General features: G+C 49.9%; 1 protein-coding gene across 9 annotated transcripts in view; it reads right to left on the bottom strand.

Annotated features, from left to right (window-relative positions):
- The window catches only part of ncor2 (nuclear receptor corepressor 2), a 1,088,322-nt gene that overhangs the window by 113,848 nt on the left and 951,146 nt on the right, over positions 1 to 23,328 (bottom strand). For all 9 annotated transcript variants that reach the window (XM_072510208.1, XM_072510371.1, XM_072510235.1 and 6 more), the window contains one exon: positions 11,039 to 11,402. In XM_072510208.1, coding sequence (XP_072366309.1) covers positions 11,039 to 11,402 — 364 coding nt within the window. The remainder of the gene's footprint in view (positions 1 to 11,038; positions 11,403 to 23,328) is intronic.

Raw genomic sequence — 23,328 nt, 5'->3', positions numbered from 1 at the left:
TGCAGTCTCCGCACAGACAGTTACCCAGCGGGGAATCGAACATGCGACCCTGGTGCTGTGCAGCCACAGTGCTAACCACTGGGCTACCGTACTGCCACTCACCTCCCAAAGTCAGCACTCACTGTCCCAAACTCAGCACTAACCGTTCCAAACTCAGCACCCAGCATCCCAAACTCAGCACTCACTGTCCCAAACTCAGCACTCACCCTCTCAAACTCAGCACTCATTGCCCCAAACTCAACACTCATTGTCCCAATCGCAGCACTCACCCTCCCAAACTCAGCACTCATCATCCCAAACTCAGCACTCATTGCCCCAAACGCAGCACTCATTGTCCCAAATGCAGCACTCACCATTCCAAACTCAGCACTCACCATCCCAAACTCAGCATTCACCCTCCCAATCTCAGGATTCACCATCCCAAACTCAGCACTCACTATTTGAAACTCAGCACTCACTGTCCCAAACTCAGCACTCACCATCCCAAACTCAGCATTCACCGTCCCAAACTCAGCATTCACTGTCCCAAATTTAGCACTCACCATCCCAAACTCAGCACTCACTGTCCCAAACTCAGCACTGACTGTCTCAAACTGAGCACTCACTGTCCCAAACTCAGCACTCACTGTCCCAAACTCAGCACTCACCATCACAAACTCAGCACTCACTGTACCAAACTCAGCACCCTCTCCCCCAAACTAGAACATAGAACATACAGTGCAGAAGGAGGCCATTCGGCCCATCAAATCTGCACCAACTCACTTAAGGCCTCACTTCCCCCCCTATACTCGTAACCCAATAACCCCTCCTAACCTTTTTGGACACTAAAGAAAATTTATCATGGCCAATCCACCTAACCTGCACGTCTTTGGACTGTGGGAGGAAACCGGAGCACCCGGAGGAAACCCACGCAGACACGGGGAAAATGTGCAATCTCCGCACAGTTACCCAGCGGGGAATCGAACCTGGGACCCTGGCGCTGTGAAGCCACAGTGCTAACCACTGGGCTACCATACTGCCACTCACCTCCCAAACACAGCACTCACTGCCCCTAACTCAGCACTCACTGTCACAAATTTAGCACTCACTGTCCCAAATTCAGCACTCACTGTCACAAACTCAGCACTCACAATCCCAAACTCAGCACTCACCGTCTCAAACTCAGCACTCACCATCTCAAACTCAGCACTCACCGTCTCAAACTCAGCACTCACCATCTCAAACTCAGCACTCACTGTCCCAAACTCAGCACTCACCATCCCAAACTCAGCACTCACTGTCCCAAACTCAGCACTCACCCTCTCAAACTCAGAACTCACCATCCTAATCGCAGCACTCACCTTCCCAAACTCTGCACTCACTGTCCCAAACTCAGCTCTCACCATCCCAAACTCAGCACTCACCATTCCAAACTCAGCACTCACCGTCCCAAACTCAGCATTCATCCCCCCAATCTCAGGATTCACCGTCCCAAACTCAGCACTCACCATTCCAAATTCAGCACTCACCATCCCAAATTCAGCATTCACCCTTCCAATCTCAGGATTCACCGTCCCAAACTCAGCACTCACTATTTGAAACTCAGCACTCACTGTTCCAAACTCAGCACTCACCATCCCGAACTCAGCATTCACCGTCCCAAACTCAGCATTCACCGTCCCAAATTCAGCACTCACTGTCTCAATCTCAGCACTCACTGTCTCAATCTCAGCACTCGCTGTCCCAAACTCAGCACTCACCATCCCAAACTCAGCACTCACCATCCCAAACATAGCACTCACTGTCCCAAACTCAGCACTCACTGTCCCAAACTCAGCACTCACTGTCCCAAACTCAGCACTCACTGTCTCAAACTCAGCACTGTCCCTCCCAAACTAGAACATAGAACATACAGTGCAGAAGGAGGCCATTCGGCCCATCGATTCTGCACCAACTCACTTAAGCCCTCACTTCCACCCTATACTCGTAGCTCAATGACCCCTCTTAACCTTTTTGGGCACTAAGGGAAATTTATCATGGCCAATCCACCTAACATGCACGTCTTTGGACTGTGGGAGGAAATCGGAGCGCCCGGAGGAAACCCATGCAGACACAGGGAAAATGTGCAGACTCCGCACAGACAGTTAGCCAGCGGGGAATCGAACCTGGGACCCTGGCGCTGTGAAGCCACAGTGCTAACGACTGGGCTACCGTACTGCCACTCACCTCCCAAACACAGCACTCACTGTCCCTAACTCAGCACTCACTGTCCATAATTCAGAACTCACTGTCCCAAACACAGCACTCACTGTCCCAAACTCAGCACTCACTGTCCCAAACTCAGCACTCACCGTATCAAACTCAGCACCCACCCTCCCAAACACAGCACTCACCATCCCAAACTCAGCACTCATTGTCCCAAACTCAGCACTCACCATCCCAAACTCAGCATTCACCAAACTCAGCACCCACTGTCACAAACTCAGCACTCACAGTTCCAAACTCAGCAGTCACGGTCCTGAACTCAGCACTCAGCATCCCAAACTCAGCACTCACTGTCCCAAATTCAGCATTCACTCTACCAATCTCAGCACTCACGCTCCCAAACTCAACACTCACTGTCCCAAACTCAGCACTCACTGTACCAAAATCGGCATTCACTGTCCCAAACTCAGCACTCATAGAACATAGAACATAGAAAAATACAGCACAGAACAGGCCCTTCGGCCCACGATGTTGTGCCGAACCTTTGTCCTAGATTAATCATAGATTATCATTGAATTTACAGTGCAGAAGGAGGCCATTTGGCCCTTTGAGTCTGCACCGGCTCTTGGAAAGAGCACCATACCCAAACTCAACACCTCCACCCAACACCAAGGGCAATTTGGACATTAAGGGCAATTTATCATTGGCCAATTCACCTAACCCGCACATCTTTGGACTGTGGGAGGAAACCGGAGCACCCGGAGGAAACCCACGCAGACACGGGGAGGACGTGCAGACTCCGCACAGACAATGACCCAAGCCGGAATCGAACTTGGGACCATGGAGCTGTGAAGCAATTGCGCTATCCACAATGCTACCGTGCTGCCCTTAAGAACAAAATCTACACTATATCATTTTACCGTCATCCATGTGCCTATCCAATAGCTGCTTGAAGGTCCCTAATGTTTCCGACTCAACTACTTCCACAAGCAGTGCATTCCATGCCCCCACTACTCTCTGGGTAAAGAACATACCTCTGATATCCCTCCTATATCTTCCACCTTTCACCTTAAATTTATGTCCCCTTGTAATGGTGTGTTCCACCCGGGGAAAAAGTCTCTGACTGTCTACTCTATCTATTCCCCTGATCATCTTATAAACCTCTATCAAGTCGCCCCTCATCCTTCTCCGCTCTAATGAGAAAAGGCCTAGCACCCTCAACCTTTCCTCGTAAGACCTACTCTCCATTCCAGGCAACATCCTGGTAAATCTTCTTTGCACCTTTTCCAGAGCTTCCACATCCTTCCTAAAATGAGGCGACCAGAACTGTACACAGTACTCCAAATGTGGCCTTACCAAAGTTTTGTACAGCTGCATCATCACCTCACGGCTCTTAAATTCAATCCCTCTGTTAATGAACGCGAGCACACCATAGGCCTTCTTCACAGCTCTATCCACTTGAGTGGCAACTTTCAAAGATGTATGAACATAGACCCCAAGATCTCTCTGCTCCTCCACATTGCCAAGAACTCGACCGTTAACCCTGTATTCCGCATTCATATTTGTCCTTCCAAAATGGACAACCTCACACTTTTCAGGGTTAAACTCCATCTGCCACTTCTCAGCCCAGCTCTGCATCCTATCTATGTCTCTTTGCAGCCGACAACAGCCCTCCTTACTATCCACAACTCCACCAATCTTCGTATCGTCTGCAAATTTACTGACCCACCCTTCAACTCCCTCATCCAAGTCATTAATGAAAATCACAAACAGCAGAGGACCCAGAACTGATCCCTGCGGTACGCCACTGGTAACTGGGATCCAGGCTGAATATTTGCCATCCACCACCACTCTCTGACTTCTATCGGTTAGCCAGTTTGTTATCCAACTGGCCAAATTTCCCACTATCCCATGCCTCCTTACTTTCTGCATAAGCCTACCATGGGGAACTTTATCAAATGCCTTACTAAAATCCATGTACACTACATCCACTGCTTTACCTTCATCCACATGCTTGGTCACCTCCTCAAAGAATTCAATAAGATTTGTAAGGCAAGACCTACCCCTCACAAATCCGTGCTGACTATCCCTAATCAAACAGTGTCTTTCCAGATGCTCAGAAATCCTATCCTTCAGTACCCTTTCCATTACTTTGCCTACCACCGAAGTAAGACTAACTGGCCTGTAATTCCCAGGGTTATCCCTAGTTCCTTTTTTGAACAGGGGCACGACATTCGCCACTCTCCAATCCCCTGGTACCACCCCTGTTAACAGTGAGGACGAAAAGATCATTGCCAACGGCTCTGCAATTTCATCTCTTGCTTCCCATAGAATCCTTGGATATATCCCGTCAGGCCCGGGGGACTTGTCTATCCTCAAGTTTTTCAAAATGCCCAACACATCTTCCTTCCTGACAAGTATTTCCTCGAGCTTACCAATCTGTTTCACGCTGTCCTCTCCAACAATATCGCCCCTCTCATTTGTAAATACAGAAGAAAAATACTCATTCAAGGCCTCTCCTATCTCTTCAGACTCAATACACAATCTCCCGCTACGTCCTTGATCGGACCTACCCTCGCTCTAGTCATTCTCATATTTCTCACATATGTGTAAAAGGCCTTGGGGTTTTCCTTGATCCTACCCGCCAAAGATTGTTCATGCCCTCTCTTAGCTCTCCTAATCCCTTTCTTCAGTTCCCTCCTGGCTATCTTGTATCCCTCCAATGCCCTGTCTGAACCTTGTTTCCTCAGCCTTACATAAGTCACCTTTTTCCTCTTAACAAGACATTCAACCTCTCTTGTCAACCATGGTTCCCTCACTCGACCATCTCTTCCCTGCCTGACAGGGACATACATATCAAGGACACGTAGCACCTGTTCCTTGAACAAGTTCCACATTTCACTTGTGTCCTTCCCTGCCAGCCTATGTTCCCAACTTATGCACTTCAATTCTTGTCTGACAACATCGTATTTACCCTTCCCCCAATTGTAAACCTTGCCCTGTTGCACGTACCTATCCCTCTCCATTACTAAAGTGAAAGTCACAGAATTGTGGTCACTATCTCCAAAATGCTCCCCCACTAACAAATCTATCACTTGCCCTGGTTCATTACCCAGTACTAAATCCAATATTGCCCCTCCTCTGGTCGGACTCACTGTCCTAAACTCAGCACTCACCTTCTCAAACTCAGCACTCACTGTCCCAAACTCAGTACCCACTGTCCCAAACTCAGCACTCACTGTCCCAAACTTAGCACTCTCTGTCCCAAACATAGCACTCACCCTCAAAACTCAGCACTCACTGTACCAAACTCAGCTCTCTCTGTCCCAAACTCAGCACTCACTGTCCCAAATTTAGCACTCACTTCTCCAAACTCAGCACTCACTGTCCTAATCACAGCACTCTCCCTCCCAAACTAGAACATAGAACATACAGTGCAGAAGGAGGCCATTCGGCCCCTCGAGTCTGCACCAACTCACTTAAGTCCTCACTTCCACCCTATATTCGTGACCCAATAACCACTCCTATCCTTTTTTGACATAAGGGCAATTTATCATGGCCAATCCACCTTACCTGCACGTCTTTGGACTGTGGGAGGAAACCGTGCACCCGGAGGAAACCCACGCAGACACGGGGAAAATGTGCAGTCTCCGCACAGACAGTTACCCAGCGGGGAATCGAACATGCGACCCTGGTGCTGTGCAGCCACAGTGCTAACCATTGGGCTGCCGTACTTCCACTCACCTCCCAAAGTCAGCACTCACTGTCCCAAACTCAGCACGAACCGTTCCAAACTCAGCACCCAGCATCCCAAACTCAGCACTCACTGTCCCAAACTCAGCACTCATCCTCTCAAACTCAGCACTCATTGCCCCAAACTCAGCACTCATTGTCCCAATCGCAGCACTCACCCTCCCAAACTCAGCACTCATCATCCCAAACTCAGCACTCATTGCCCCAAACGCAGCACTCATTGTCCCAAATGCAGCACTCACCATTCCAAACTCAGCACTCACCATCCCAAACGCAGCATTCACCCTCCCAATCTAGGATTCACCATCCCAAACTCAGCACTCACTATTTGAAACTCAGCACTCACTGTCCCAAACTCAGCACTCACCATCCCAAACTCAGCATTCACCGTCCCAAACTCAGCATTCACTGTCCCAAATTTAGCACTCACCATCCCAAACTCAGCACTCACTGTCCCAAACTCAGCACTGACTGTCTCAAACTGAGCACTCACTGTCCCAAACTCAGCACTCACTGTCCCAAACTCAGCACTCACCATCACAAACTCAGCACTCACTGTACCAAACTCAGTACCCTCCCTCCCAAACTAGAACATAGAACATACAGTGCAGAAGGAGGCCATTCGGCCCATCAAGTCTGCACCAACTCACTTAAGCCCTCACTTCCCCCCCTATACTCGTAACCCAATAACCCCTCCTAACCTTTTTGGACACTAAAGGAAATTTATCATGGCCAATCCACCTAACCTGCACGTCTTTGGACTGTGGGAGGAAACCGGAGCACCCGGAGGAAACCCACGCAGACACGGGGAAAATGTGCAATCTCCGCACAGTTACCCAGCGGGGAATCGAACCTGGGACCCTGGCGCTGTGAAGCCACAGTGCTAACCACTGGGCTACCATACTGCCACTCACCTCCCAAACACAGCACTCACTGCCCCTAACTCAGCACTCACTGTCACAAATTTAGCACTCACTGTCCCAAATTCAGCACTCACTGTCACAAACTCAGCACTCACAATCCCAAACTCAGCACTCACCGTCTCAAACTCAGCACTCACCATCTCAAACTCAGCACTCACTGTCCCAAACTCAGCACTCACCATCCCAAACTCAGCACTCACTGTCCCAAACTCAGCACTCACCCTCTCAAACTCAGAACTCACCATCCTAATCGCAGCACTCACCTTCCCAAACTCTGCACTCACTGTCCCAAACTCAGCACTCACCATCCCAAACTCAGCACTCACCATTCCAAACTCAGCACTCACCGTCCCAAACTCAGCATTCATCCTCCCAATTTCAGGATTCACCGTCCCAAACTCAGCACTCACCATTCCAAATTCAGCACTCACCATCCCAAATTCAGCATTCACCCTTCCAATCTCAGGATTCACCGTCTCAAACTCAGCACTCACTATTTGAAACTCAGCACTCACAATTCCAAACTCAGCACTCACCATCCCAAACTCAGCATTCACTGTCCCAAACTCAGCATTCACTGTCCCAAACTCAGCATTCACTGTCCCAAACTCAGCATTCACCGTCCCAAATTCAGCACTCACTGTCTCAATCTCAGCACTCACTGTCTCAATCTCAGCACTCACTGTCCCAAATTTAGCACTCACCGTCCCAAACTCAGCACTCACTGTCCCAAACTCAGCACTCGCTGTCCCAAACTCAGCACTCACTGTCCCAAACTCAGCATTCACTCTCCCAAACTCAGCACTCTCCCTCCCAAACTAGAACATAGAACATACAGTGCAGAAGGAGGCCATTCGGCCCATCGAGTCTGCACCAACTCACTTAAGCCCTCACTTCCACCCTATACTCGTAACTCAATGACCCCTCTTAACCTTTTTGGGCACTAAGGGAAATTTATCATGGCCAATCCACCTAACATGCACGTCTTTGGACTGTGGGAGGAAACCGGAGCGCCCGGAGGAAACCCACGCACACACGGGGAAAATGTGCAGTCTCCGCACAGACAGTTAGCCAGCGGGGAATCGAACCTGGGACCCTGGCGCTGTGAAGCCACAGTGCTAATGACTGGGCTACCGTACTGCCACTCACCTCCCAAACACAGCACTCACTGTCCCTAACTCAGCACTCACTGTCCATAATTCAGAACTCACTGTCCCAAACACAGCACTCACTGTCCCAAACTCAGCACTCACTGTCCCAAACTCAGCACTCACCATATCAAACTCAGCACCCACCCTCCCAAACACAGCACTCACCATCCCAAACTCAGCACTCATTGTCCCAAACTCAGCACTCACCATTCCAAACTCAGCACTCACCATCCCAAACTCAGCACTCACCATCCCAAACTCAGCATTCACCAATCTCAGGATTCACTATCCCAAACTCAGCACTCACTATTTGAAACTCAGCACTCACTGTCCCAACCTCAGCACTCACCATCCCAAACTCAGCATTCACCGTCCCAAATTCAGCACCCACTGTCTCAATCTCAGCATTCACCGCCCCAAACTCAGCATTCACTGTCCCAAATTCAGCACTCATTGTCTCAATCTCAGCACTCACTGTCCCAAATTTAGCACTCACTGTCCCAAACTCAGCACTCACTGTCCCAAACTCAGCACTCACTGTCCCAAACTCAGCACTCACCATCCCAAACTCAGCACTCACTGTACCAAACTCAGCACTCACTGTCCCAAACTCAGCACCCTCCCTCCCAAACTAGAACATAGAACATACAGTGCAGAAGGAGGCCATTCGGCACATCAAGTCTGCACCAACTCACTTAAGCCCTCACTTCCACCCTTTACTCGTAACCCAATAACCCCTCCTAACCTTTTTGGACACTAAGGGAAATTTATCATGGCCAATCCACCTAACCAGCACGCCTTTGGACTGTGGGAGGAAAGCGGAGCACCCGGAGGAAACCCACGCAGACACGGGGAAAATTTGCCATCTCCGCACAGACAGTTAGCCAGCGGGGAATCGAACCTGGGACCCTGGCGCTGTGAAGCCACAGTGCTAATGACTGGGCTACCGTACTGCCACTCACCTCCCAAACACAACACTCACTGTCCCTAACTCAGCACTCACTGTCCATAATTCAGAACTCACTGTCCCAAACACAGCACTCACTGTCCCAAACTCAGCACTCACTGTCCCAAACTCAGCACTCACCGTATCAAACTCAGCACCCACCCTCCCAAAGTCAGCACTCACCATTCCAAACTCAGCACTCACCATCCCAAACTCAGCACTCACCATCCCAAACTCAGCATTCACCAATCTCAGGATTCACTGTCCCAAACTCAGCACTCACTATTTGAAACTCAGCACTCACTGTCCCAACCTCAGCACTCACCATCCCAAACTCAGCATTCACCGTCCCAAATTCAGCACCCACTGTCTCAATCTCAGCATTCACCGCCCCAAACTCAGCATTCACTGTCCCAAATTCAGCACTCATTGTCTCAATCTCAGCACTCACTGTCCCAAACTCAGCACTCACTGTCCCAAACTCAGCACTTACCATCCCAAACTCAGCACTCACTGTACCAAACTCAGCACTCACTGTCCCAAACTCAGCACCCTCCCTCCCAAACTAGAACATAGAACATACAGTGCAGAAGGAGGCCATTCGGCACATCAAGTCTGCACCAACTCACTTAAGCCCTCACTTCCACCCTTTACTCGTAACCCAATAACCCCTCTAAACCTTTTTGGACACTAAGGGAAATTTATCATGGCCAATCCACCTAACCAGCACGCCTTTGGACTGTGGGAGGAAAGCGGAGCACCCGGAGGAAACCCACGCAGACACGGGGAAAATTTGCCGTCTCCGCACAGACAGTTACTCAGCGGGGAATCGAACCTGGGACCCTGGCGCTGTGAAGCCACAGTGCTAACCACTGGGCTACCGTACTGCCACTCACCTCCCAAACACAGCACTCACTGTCCCAAACTCAGCACTCACACTCCCAAACTCAGCACTCACACTCCCAAACTCAGCACTCACCGTCCCAAACTCAGCACTCACTGTCCCAAACTCAGCACTCACCAGCCCAAACTCAGCACTCACTGTCCCAAACTCAGCACTCCCTATCCCAAACTTAGTACTCACTGTCCCAAACTCAACACTCACTGTCCCAAACTCAGCACTCACTGTCCCAAACTCAGCCCTCACCATCAGTGTCCCAGGTTTGGGGGCGGGTGGTGGTGGCGGGGGCGGGGGAGGGGGGGTTGGGGGGGATACTGGTCTGAGAGCTGCCAATCTTGTTTTTTGGTGTCTTATAAATGCTTTTAGCATATTACTGATTTTCGTGACTGTGTTTAGCAAGTTGCTGATTCTTTTGTATTCTTGAGTTGTCAATAAACTTAAAACAGCTGCAGGAGTGGATGTGGTTGCAGTATAAGCTGATTCTCTGTAGGTGGGTTGTAACAAAGGGTATTCGGGGTTTTCAGGGATTTTCAGCAACGCTGTGTAATGCAGAACAGCCAATATAATAATGTAATCATCTTTATTGTCACAAGTATCAAGGAATCATAGAATTTACAGTGCAGAAGGAGGCCATTCAGCCCATCGAGTCTGCACCGGCTCTTGGAAAGAGCTCCCTACCCAAGTCCACGCCTCCACCCTATCCCCATAACCCAGTAACCCCATCTAGCCTTTTTGGACACTAAGGGCAATTTATCATGACCAATCCACCTAACCTGCACATCTTTGGACTGTGGGAGGAAACCGGAGCCCCCGGAGGAAACCCACGCACACACGGGGAGGATGTGCAGACTCCGCACAGACAGTGACCCAAGCCGGAATCGAACCTGGGACCCTGGAGCTGTGAAGCAACAGTGCTAACCACTGTGCGACCGTGCCGCCCGCTATATCTAACAGAATGGGATAGAAACATCCTGTCCCGACATAAAACCTGCTGAAAACATATTGTGATGATTAATAACCAGGCAGAACGGATCTGTGAGCACCCAATGTACAACCTGGAGGAACTGATATAGAAACTGACTCACAGGGAGAGGATAATCAGATTCACACAATGGTTACCCTGTTGTTGAGTGACCTGCAGTTTTGTAAATGACTGTGTTACCAATGTCACTGTCTTTACCTTCTTGCTGTTGGGAAGCCGCTTGTCTCACTGATACAGGAGAGCTTCTGTGTGAAAGTCCACGAGAATGCAGAGTCGGATGGTTTGCCTGGTAGGAATGTGAGCTGATTTGAGACTTTGCAGGTCCCTGAATAATGACTGGAGATCCTCGTATAATGGAGCCTGTGTCACTGAGGGGGGGGCCTGGCCGGCTCGGAGGGGTCTCACTGTACAGAACTCTGTCCAATCTTCTGGCACCTTCAGACATCACATCCAACTGGTGTCTGGGGTGAAAGGCTTTGCTGGGACTGTGGGTCAGTGACTGACCATCATCTTTCTTCACCGTTAATGGAGATGAGCTCTTCTCACTTTTTATTGCCGTTCTCTGAGGAAGGGAAAAAAAACAAAATAATTAGCTCAAAAACTGGAGCAATATTGTGTGCAGCAGAACTGATTGAAAGGAAAATGTTGACACTGACTGGCTGCTGAATAACAAACGTGCAGATTCTCACTGGAAAAATAATGCGAGATAAAAGCAGATGTTTGCACAGTGAGCTATCGAGGGTGAATCGAGTGCCACCCCAGCCAACAGGAAACGCACGGGCAGGGGGCTGCACTGTCGCAGAACGGAGAATCCCTCCGGCACAGAATTCACCCAGAGTGTTTTACCAGGAGGGTTAGGGTGGCTGGGATATTATATATATTATATTTATTTATATATTATCTATACATATTTATGTATATTTTATGTGACATATATTTTATTTATATACATATATATATTATTGTCACAAGAAGGCTTACATTAACACTGCAATGAAGTTACTGTGAAAATCCCCTAGTCGCCACATTCCGGCGCCTGTTCAGGTACACTGAGGGAGAATTCAGAATGTTCGATTTACCTAACAGCACGTCTTTGGACTGTGTGAGGAACCCGGAGCCCCCGGAGGAAACCCACGCAGACACGGGGAGAACGTGCAGACTCCGCACAGACAGTGACCCAAGACAGAATCGACATATATTTATATATTTACATGTTTATTTATACACAAATAGATGTATATAAATAGAAGATTGTATCTATAAAAAAATATATAAATATTTTTATTCATATTCATGGGGTGTGGGTGGTATTGGCAATGCCAGCCATGATTGTCCATCCTGAATAACCCTGTGTTATAACCTGCCTGCTTCCCACTAGCTGGGGGCTAATGTCAATCCCACAATCCTTTGGGAGTATGAGCTTCCCCAATGAGGGGGGCAAAGAAATCATTAGCAGACTCCCTGTATAAATAAAACTGGCCAGTTTGGAACCGGCTAGATAGGAGTGAGCAACAACGGAGTTGCTGCTGCTGTTGTTTATATATATGTTATTGTAAAAAAATGTTATTTCTTTCTATCCTACAACTCGTGCTGGATTCTTCGTGGCCCTCACAAAACTGGCGACGAGGGTTAAAATGAATAGCTGTCTAACTGCTGAAGCCACCTCCCTGGATTTTTGTTGGATACAGGTTGGAAGTTGTTTTCTGTTATACCATGCCTCTGTACGGACGTTTGGATGTTTTTGATGCTGCGCTGGAAAGCTGGAACCAGTACGCACAACGGATGCGTTACTATTTCCGGGCCAACAATATCACTGAAAACGAGCGCCAGGTGGTCATATTGCTCACCGCCTGCGGGCCGCATACGTTTGGGGTGATTAGGAGCCTTACGTACCCAGCTGCGCCGGACACCAAAACGTTTGAGGAACTTGTGACCTTGGGCAACGTTTTAACCCAACCCCGTCCACAATAGTCCAGCGTTACCGGTTTAATACCGCTGAGAGGACCCCTGGAGAATCCCTTGCCGATTTTCTATCCAGGCTACGCGGGATTGCGGAATACTGTGACTATGGTGAGACCTTGTCAGAAATGTTACGCGACCGTTTGGTTTGCGGTATTAACAATGCGGCCACCCAGGGAAAGTTGTTAGCTGAGCCAACATTGACTTTTCAACAGTATTGTCCCGAGAGAGCGCAGAACGAGCAGTGCAGGAGCGACAGGGAATGGAAGTGCATGCCTTCGGGTGCAACCCGTTCCGTCCAAAAGTGTCTCCTGCACTCCTGCGGTACCTTGGGCGAGACGACGTCCAGATCGACGCCAGTGGCTGTCGGACATTCCTCCCTGAAGGGAGCCTTCTCCAGAGCCAATGGATGAGGAGCCATGTCCGTGTCAGACTTGTAGGCGCCGACCCCGTCGCGGACGGCGGTCCTGGGGGCGCCAGAGGCGCCGTCGTTCCGACCGAAACTGGGACCAGCCCAGGGGCCGCAACTGGGACCAGCCCAGGGGCCGTACCTTCCATGTGGATGAACCTGCGGCGACTACTCCCGAGGACATGGAGACGGAGGACGACTGCCTGCAGCTGCATTGTGTGGCAGCTCCCCGTGTGGCCCCCATTAAGGTGACAGTACGGGTCAATGATCACCCGCTTGAGATGGAGTTGGCCACTGGCGCAGCGGTCTCCGTGATCGCCCAGAGGACATTCGACCGCATCAAGCAGGGTATACAGACCCTTACATTAACCAACTCACAGGCCAGGTTGGCCACCTACACGGGGGAACCACTGGACATTGCTGGAACTACAATGACCCCTGTTGTTTATGGACGCCAGGAGGGGTGTTTCCCACTTATCGTGGTGCGCGGCCATGGGCCCAGTCTGTTGGGTCGGGACTGGTTGTGCCATTTGCGGTTGCAATGGCAGCACATCCTCTAAACAGTTTCTGGAGGGTTGACGGAGGTGCTAGGACAATATCCAGATGTATTCCAGCCTGGTTTGGGGAAAATAAAAGGGGCCGTAACCCATATCCAAATCGAACCAGGAGCCACACCACACTATTTACGGGCGCACCCAGTGCCTTACACCTTGCTCGAGAACGTAGAAGGGGAGCTCACTCATTTAGAGTCCTTGGGTATTATCAGGCCCATCCGTTTCGCTGACTGGGCAGCACCAATTGTACCTGTAATGAAGCCAGATGCCACAGTTCGCTTGTGCGGCGACTATGAACTTACAGTGAATACGGCTTCCCGGCTCGACCGATATCCAATGCCTCGCATAGAAGATCTCTACGCGAAGCTTGCAGGTGGACTCTCGTTCACGAAAATAGCCAATGTTGTTCCTTTGTTTAACAAGGGTAGCAAGGATAATCCAGGGTAGTACAGGCCGGTGGGCCTTACGTCACTGGTAGGAAAATTACTGGAGAGAATTCTTCAGGCAGGATCTACTCCCATTTGGAAGCAAATGCACGTATTAGCGCGAGGCAGCATGGTTTTGTGAAGTGGAGGTCGTGTCTCACTAACTTGATATAGTTTTTCGAAGAGGTCACAAAGGTGATTGATGCAGGTAGGGCAGTGGATGTTGTCTATATGGACTTCAGTAAGGCCTTTGACAAGGTCCCTCATGGCAGACTGGTACAAAAGGTAAAGTCACACGGGATCAGGGGTGAGCTGGCAAGGTGGATACTGAACTGGCTAGGTTTTGCGTTTGATAAAGTTTCCCATGGCAGGTTGATGGAAAAACTGAAGTCGTATGGGGTTCAGGGGCAATGTTCGGGTTTGGGGTAATGTTCGGGTTTGGGGTAATGTTCGGGTTTGGGGGCAATGTTTGGGTTTGGGGTAATGTTCGGGTCTCTCTGTGTGGGTGGGTGGGGCTGAAGGGATGTTTGGGACTCTGTGTGTGGGTGGGAGGGGTATGTTTGGGACTCTGTGTGTGGGTGGGGGGGGGTTGGGGGTATGTTTGGGACTGTGTCTGTGTGTGGGGGGGGATGTTTGGGACTCTGTGTGTGGGTGGGGGGTAATGTTTGGGACTCTGTGTGTGTGGGGGGGATGTTTGGGACTGTGTGTGTGTGTGGGTGGGGGGGGATGTTTGGGACTCTGTGTGTGGGTGGGGGGGATGTTTGGGACTCTGTGTGTGGGTGGGGGGGGGTTGGGGGTATGTTTAAGACTCTGTGTGTGGGTGGGTGGGGGGGGATGTTTGGGACTCTGTGTGTGTGTGTGGGGGGGGGATGTTTGGGACTGTGTGTGTGGGTGGGTGGGGGGGATGTTTGGGGCTCTGTGTGGGTGGGGGGGATGTTTGGGACTCTGTGTGTGGGTGGGTAGGGGGTTGTTTGGGACTCTCTGTGTGGGTGGGGGGGTTGGGGGGATGTATGGGACTCTCAGTGGGGGGGTATGTTTGGGACTCTGTGTGTGGGTGGGTGGGGGGGATGTTTGGGACTGTGTGTGTGGGTGGGTGGAGGGGGGATGTTTGGGACTCTGTGTGAGTGTGGGAGGGGTGGATGTTTGGGACTCTGTGTGTGTGTGGGGTGGGGATGTTTGGGACTGTGTGTGTGGGTGGGTAGGGGGGACGTTTGGGACTGTGTGTGTGGGTGGGTGGGGGGGATGTTTGGGACTCTGTGTGTGGGTGGGTAGGGGGGATGTTTGGGACTCTGTGTGTGTGTGTGTGGGGTGAACAAAAGAACAACAAAGAACAAAGAAAAGTACAGCACAGGAACAGGCCCTTCGGCCCTCCAAGCCCGTGCCGACCATACTGCCCGACTAAACTACAATCTTCTACACTTCCTGGGTCCGTATCCTTCTATTCCCATCCTATTCATATATTTGTCAAGATGCCCCTTAAATGTCCCTATCGTCCCTGCTTCCACTACCTCCTCCGGTAGTGAGTTCCAGGCACCCACTACCCTCTGCGTAAAAAACTTGCCTCGTACATCTACTCTAAACTTTGCCCCTCTCACCTTAAACCTATGCCCCCTAGTAATGGACCCCTCTACCCTGGGGAAAAGCCTCTGACTATCCACTCTGTCTATGCCCCTCATAATTTTGTAGACCTCTATCAGGTCGCCCCTCAACCTCCTTCGTTCCAGTGAGAACAAACCGAGGTTATTCAATCGCTCCTCATAGCTTATGCCCTCCATACCAGGCAACATTCTGGTAAATCTCTTCTGCACCCTCTCTAAAGCCTCCACATCCTTCTGGTAGTGTGGCGACCAGAATTGAACACTATACTCCAAGTGTGGCCTAACTAAGGTTCTATACAACTGCAACATGACTTGCCAATTCTTATACTCAATGCCCCGGCCAATGAAGGCAAGCATGCCGTATGCCTTCTTGACTACCTTCTCCACCTGTGTTGCCCCTTTCAGTGATCTGTGGACCTGTACTCCTAGATCTCTTTGACTTTCAATACTCTTGAGGGTTCTACCATTCACTGTATATTCCCTACCTGCATTAGCCCTTCCAAAATGCATTACCTCACATTTGTCCAGGTTAAACTCCATCTGCCATCTCTCCGCCCAAGTCTCCAGACAATCTAAATCCTGCTGTATCCTCAGACAGTCCTCATCGCTATCCGCAATTCCACCAACCTTTGTGTCGTCTGCAAACTTACTAATCAGACCAGTTACATTTTCCTCCAAATCATTTATATATACTACAAAGAGCAAAGGTCCCAGCACTGATCCCTGTGGAACACCACTGGTCACAGCCCTCCAATTAGAAAAGCATCCCTCCATTGCTACCCTCTGCCTTCTATGGCCTAGCCAGTTCTGTATCCACCTTGCCAGTTCACCCCTGATCCCGTGTGACTTCACCTTTTGTACTAGTCTACCATGAGGGACCTTGTCAAAGGCCTTACTGAAGTCCATATAGACAACATCTACTGCCCTACCTGCATCAATCATCTTAGTGACCTCCTCGAAAAACTCTATCAAGTTAGTGAGACACGACCTCCCCTTCACAAAACCGTGCTGCCTCTCACTAATACGTCCATTTGCTTCCAAATGGGAGTAGATCCTGTCTCGAAGAATTCTCTCCAGTAATTTCCCTACCACTGAAGTAAGGCTCACCGATGCAGGAAGGATGTTCCCGATGGTGGGGGGGACTGGACAGGGTCGATGCAGGAAGGATGTTCCCGATGGTGGGGGGGGGACTGGACAGGGTCGATGCAGGAAGGATGTTCCCGATGGTGGGGGGGACTGGACAGGGTCGATGCAGGAAGGATGTTCCCGATGGTGGGGGGGACTGGGGTAGATGCAGGAAGGATGTTCCCGATGGTGGGGGGAGGAGACTGGACAGGGTGGATGCAGGAAGGATGTTCCCGATGGTGGGGGGGACTGGACAGGGTCGATGCAGGAAGGATGTTCCCGATGGTGGGGGGGGGGGACTGGACAGGGTCGATGCAGGAAGGATGTTCCCGACGGTGGAGGGGGGGGACTGGACAGGGTCGATGCAGGAAGGATGTTCCCGATGGTGGGGGGGTACTGGACAGGGTAGATGCAGGAAGGATGTTCCCGATGGTGGGGGGGACTGGACAGGGTCGATGCAGGAAGGATGTTCCCGATGGTGGGGGGGGACTGGACAGGGCAGATGCAGGAAGGATGTCCCCGATGGTGGGGGGGACTGGACAGGGTCGATGCAGGAAGGATGTCCCCGATGGTGGAATTATCATTGGCCAATTCACCTAACCCGCACATCTTTGGACTGTGGGAGGAAACCGGAACACCCGGAGGAAACCCACGCAGACACGGGGAGGACGTGCAGACTCCGCACAGACAATGACCCAAGCCGGAATCGAACCTGGGACCATGGAGCTGTGAAGCAATTGTGCTATCCACAATGCTACCGTGCTGCCCTTAAGAACAAATAAATCTACACTATATCATTTTACCGTCATCCATGTACCTATCCAATAGCTGCTTGAAGGTCCCTAATGTTTCCGACTCAACTACTTCCACAGGCAGTGCATTCCATGCCCCCACTACTCTCTGGGTAAAGAACCTACCTCTGACATCCCTCCTATATCTTCCACCTTTCACCTTAAATTTATGTCCCCTTGTAATGGTTTGTTCCACCCGGGGAAAAAGTCTCTGACTGTCTACTCTATCTATTCCCCTGATCATCTTATAAACCTCTATCAAGTCGCCCCTCATCCTTCTCCGCTCTAATGAGAAAAGGCCTAGCACCCTCAACCTTTCCTCGTAAGACCTACTCTCCATTCCAGGCAACATCCTGGTAAATCTTCTTTGCACCTTTTCCAGAGCTTCCACATTCTTCCTAAAATGAGGCGACCAGAACTGTACACAGTACTCCAAATGTGGCCTTACCAAAGTTTTGTACAGCTGCATCATCACCTCACGGCTCTTAAATTCAATCCCTCTGTTAATGAACGCGAGCACACCATAGGCCTTCTTCACAGCTCTATCCACTTGAGTGGCAACTTTCAAAGATGTATGAACATAGACCCCAAGATCTCTCTGCTCCTCCACATTGCCAAGAACTCTACCGTTAACCCTATATTCCGCATTCATATTTGTCCTTCCAAAATGGACAACCTCACACTTTTCAGGGTTAAACTCCATCTGCCACTTCTCAGCCCAGCTCTGCATCCTATCTATGTCTCTTTGCAGCCGACAACAGCCCTCCTTACTATCTACAACTCCACCAATCTTCGTATCGTCTGCAAATTTACTGACCCACCCTTCAACTCCCTCATCCAAGTCATTAATGAAAATCACAAACAGCAGAGGACCCAGAACTGATCCCTGCGGTACACCACTGGTAACTGGGATCCAGGCTGAATATTTGCCATCCACCACCACTCTCTGACTTCTATCGGTTAGCCAGTTAGTTATCCAACTGGCCAAATTTCCCACTATCCCATGCCTCCTTACTTTGTGCAGAAGCCTACCATGGGGAACTTTATCAAATGCCTTACTAAAATCCATGTACAAAGAACAAAGAACAAAGAAATGTACAGCACAGGAACAGGCCCTTCGGCCCTCCAAGCCCGCGCCGACCATACTGCCCGACTAAACTACAATCTTCTACACTTCCTGGGTCCGTATCCTTCTATTCCCATCCTATTCATATATTTGTCAAGATGCCCCTTAAATGTCCCTATCGTCCCTGCTTCCACTACCTCCTCCGGTAGCGAGTTCCAGGCACCCACTACCCTCTGTGTAAAAAACTTGCCTCGTACATCTACTCTAAACCTTGCCCCTCTCACCTTAAACCTATGCCCCCTAGTAATTGACCCCTCTACCCTGGGGAAAAGCCTCTGACTATCCACTCTGTCTATGCCCCTCATAATTTTGTAGACCTCTATCAGGTCGCCCCTCAACCTCCTTCGTTCCAGAGAGAACAAACCGAGTTTATTCAATCGCTCCTCATAGCTTATGCCCTCCATACCAGGCAACATTCTGGTAAATCTCTTCTGCACCCTCTCTAAAGCCTCCACATCCTTCTGGTAGTGTGGCGACCAGAATTGAACACTATACTCCAAGTGTGGCCTAACTAAGGTTCTATACAGCTGCAACATGACTTGCCAATTCTTATACTCAATGCCCCGTCCAATGAAGGCAAGCATGCCGTATGCCTTCTTGACTACCTTCTCCACCTGTGTTGCCCCTTTCAATGACCTGTGGACCTGTACTCCTAGATCTCTTTGACTTTCAATACTCTTGAGGGTTCTACCATTCACTGTATATTCCCTACCTGCATTAGCCCTTCCAAAATGCATTACCTCACATTTGTCCGGATTAAACTCCATCTGCCATCTCTCCGCCCATGTCTCCAGACAACCTAAATCCTGCTGTATCCTCAGACAGTCCTCATCGCTATCCGCAATTCCACCAACCTTTGTGTCGTCTGCAAACTTACTAATCAGACCAGTTACATTTTCCTCCAAATCATTTATATATACTACAAACAGCAAAGGTCCCAGCACTGATCCCTGTGGAACACCACTGGTCACAGCCCTCCAATTAGAAAAGCATCCCTCCATTGCTACCCTCTGCCTTCTATGGCCTAGCCAGTTCTGAATCCACCTTGCCAGCTCACCCCTGATCCCGTGTGACTTCACCTTTTGTACTAGTCTACCATGAGGGACCTTGTCAAAGGCCTTACTGAAGTCCATGTAGACAACATCCACTGCCCTACCTGCATCAATCATCTTAGTGACCTCCTCGAAAAACTCTATCAAGTTAGTGAGACACGACCTCCCCTTCACAAAACCGTGCTGCCTCTCACTAATACGTCCATTTGCTTCCAAATGGGAGTAGATCCTGTCTCGAAGAATTCTCTCCAGTAATTTCCCTACCACTGAAGTAAGGCTCACCGGCCTGTAGTTCCCGGGATTATCCTTGCTACCCTTCTTAAACAGAGGAACAACATTGGCTATTCTCCAGTCCTCCGGGACATCCCCTGAAGACAGCGAGGATCCAAAGATTTCTGTCAAGGCCTCAGCAATTTCCTCTCCAGCCTCCTTCAGTATTCTGGGGTAGATCCCATCAGGCCCTGGGGACTTATCTACCTTAATATTTTTTAAGACACCCAACACCTCGTCTTTTTGGATCACAATGTGACCCAGGCTATCTACACCCCCTTCTCCAGACTCAACATCTACCAATTCCTTCTCTTTGGTGAATACTGATGCAAAGTATTCATTTAGTACCTCGCCCATTTCCTCTGGCTCCACACATAGATTCCCTTGCCTATCTTTCAGTGGGCCAACCCTTTCCCTGGCTACCCTCTTGCTTTTTATGTAAGTGTAAAAAGCCTTGGGATTTTCCTTAACCCTATTTGCCAATGACTTTTCATGACCCCTTCTAGCCCTCCTGACTCCTTGCTTAAGTTCCTTCCTACTTTCCTTATATGCCACACATGCTTCGTCTGTTCCCAGCCTTTTAGCCCTGACAAATGCCTCCTTTTTCTTTTTGACGAGGCCTACAATATCACTCGTCATCCAAGGTTCCCGAAAATTGCCGTATTTATCTTTCTTCCTCACAGGAACATGCCTGTCCTGTATTCCCTTCAACTGACACTTGAAAGCCTCCCACATGTCAGATGTTGATTTACCCTCAAACATCCGCCCCCAATCTATGTTCTTCAGTTCCCGCCTAATATTGTCATAATTAGCCTTCCCCCAATTTAGCACATTCATCCTCGGACCACTCTTATCCTTGTCCACCAGTACTTTAAAACTTACTGAATTGTGGTCACTGTTACCGAAATGCTCCCCTACTGAAACATCTACCACCTGGCCGGGCTCATTCCCCAATACCAGGTCCAGTACCGCCCCTTCCCTAGTTGGACTGTTTACATATTGTTTTAAGAAGCCCTCCTGGATGCTCCTTACAAACTCTGCCCCGTCTAAGCCCCTGGCACTAAGTGAGTCCCAGTCAATATTGGGGAAGTTGAAGTCTCCCATCACCACAACCCTGTTGTTTTTACTCTTTTCCAAAATCTGTCTACCTATCTGCTCCTCTATCTCCCGCTGGCTGTTGGGAGGCCTGTAGTATACCCCCAACATTGTGACTGCACCCTTCTTATTCCTGATCTCTACCCATATAGCCTCACTGCCCTCTGAGGTGTCCTCTCGCAGTATAGCTGTGATATTCTCCCGAACAAGTAGCGCAACTCCGCCTCCCCTTTTACATCCCCCTCTATCCCGCCTGAAACATCTAAATCCTGGAACGTTTAGCTGCCAATCCTGCCCTTCCCTCAACCAGGTCTCTGTAATGGCAATAACATCATAGTTCCAAGTAGTAATCCAAGCTCTAAGTTCATCTGCCTTACCCGTAATGCTCCTTGCATTAAAACATATGCACTTCAGGCCACCAGACCCGCTGTGTTCAGCAACTTTTCCCCGTCTGCTCTGCCTCAGAGCCACACTGTCCCTATTCCCTAGTTCTCCCTCAATGCTCTCACCTTCTGACCTATTGCTCCCGTACCCACCCCCCTGCCATACTAGTTTAAACCCTCCCGTGTGACACTAGCAAACCTCGCGGCCAGGATATTTATGCCTCTCCGGTTTAGATGCAACCCGTCCATCTTATACAGGTCACACCTGCCCCGGAAGAGCTCCCAGTGGTCCAGAAAACGGAAACCCTCCCTCCTACACCAGCTGTTTAGCCACGTGTTTGTCTGCTCTATCTTCCTATTTCTAGCCTCACTGGCACGTGGCACAGGGAGTAATCCCGAGATTACAACCCTCGAGGTCCTGTCCTTTAACTTTCTGCCTAGCTCCCTGAACTCCTGCTGCAGGACCTCATGCCCCTTCCTGCCTATGTCGTTAGTACACTACATCCACTGCTTTACCTTCATCCACATGCTTGGTCACCTCCTCAAAGAATTCAATAAGATTTGTAAGGCAAGACCTACCCCTCACAAATCCGTGCTGACTATCCCTAATCAAGCAGTGTCTTTCCAGATGCTCAGAAATCCTATCCTATCCTATGAGGATACGGGGGAGACCATTTAGGACAGAGATAAGGAGACATTTCTTCACCCAGAGAGTGGTCGGCCTGTGGAATTCATTACCGCAGGAAGTAGTTCAGTCCAAAACATTGTGGATGGGATTCTCTAGTCCGCCAGCCGTGTTTTCCTGCGTGGAGAGCCCCCGTCGGAAGCGAGATTCTCCGTTCCCGCAGCCAGCCAATGTGGTCACCCCCACGCCATTGGGAAACCACGGGAGTGGGTGCGTTGCCCGCGGACTGCAAGATCCCACTGACGGAGAATTTTGCTGTGTATGTTTGCCAAAAGCTAAAGAAATTTGGCGTGGCATCGACTCTCAGAAACCTCTACAGATGTGCGATAGAGAGCGTCCTATCCGGCTGCATCACAGCTGGTATGGCAACTGCTCGGTCCAAGATCGCAAGAAACTGCAGAGTGTGGACTCAGCCCAACGCATCACACAAGCTTGCCACCCTCACATTGATTCTGTCTACACCTCCCGCTGCCTCAGAAAGGCAGACAGCATTATCAGAGACCCCTCCCACCCAGGCATTGCCTTCTTCCAGACCCTTCCATCAGGCAGAAGGTACAGAAGTCTGAAGACTCGCACATCCTGACATAGGAACAGCTTCTTCCCCACAGCTACTAGACTCCTCAACGACTCCCCCTCGGACTGATCTGTTACCTGTAAGAACATATTCACGACGCCCTATGCTGCTCTTGCTCATGTATTTGCTTTGTTTGGCCCCTTGTTCCGCACTGTAACCAATCACTGTTTGTCGATGTACCATTTGTCAATGTTCTCTGTCGATTATTCTTTTGTCTACTATGTACGTACTGTGTACGTTCCCTCGGCCGCAGAAAAATACTGTTCACTGTACTTCGGTACATGTGACAATAAAACAAATCAATCAAAGCAGTTAGATATAACACTCAGGGGAAGGGGATCAAAGGATATGGGGGACAGCGGGATCAGGCTATTGAGCTATATGATCAGCCATGATCAGAATGAATAATGGAGCCGGCTTGAATCATAGATCATAGAATTTC

This window comes from Scyliorhinus torazame, chromosome 1 (assembly GCF_047496885.1).
Source record: "Scyliorhinus torazame isolate Kashiwa2021f chromosome 1, sScyTor2.1, whole genome shotgun sequence".
Lineage (NCBI taxonomy): Eukaryota > Metazoa > Chordata > Chondrichthyes > Carcharhiniformes > Scyliorhinidae > Scyliorhinus > Scyliorhinus torazame.
The sequence above is the reverse complement of the archived record's forward strand: the minus strand, read 5'-3'. Positions and strand labels throughout refer to the sequence as shown.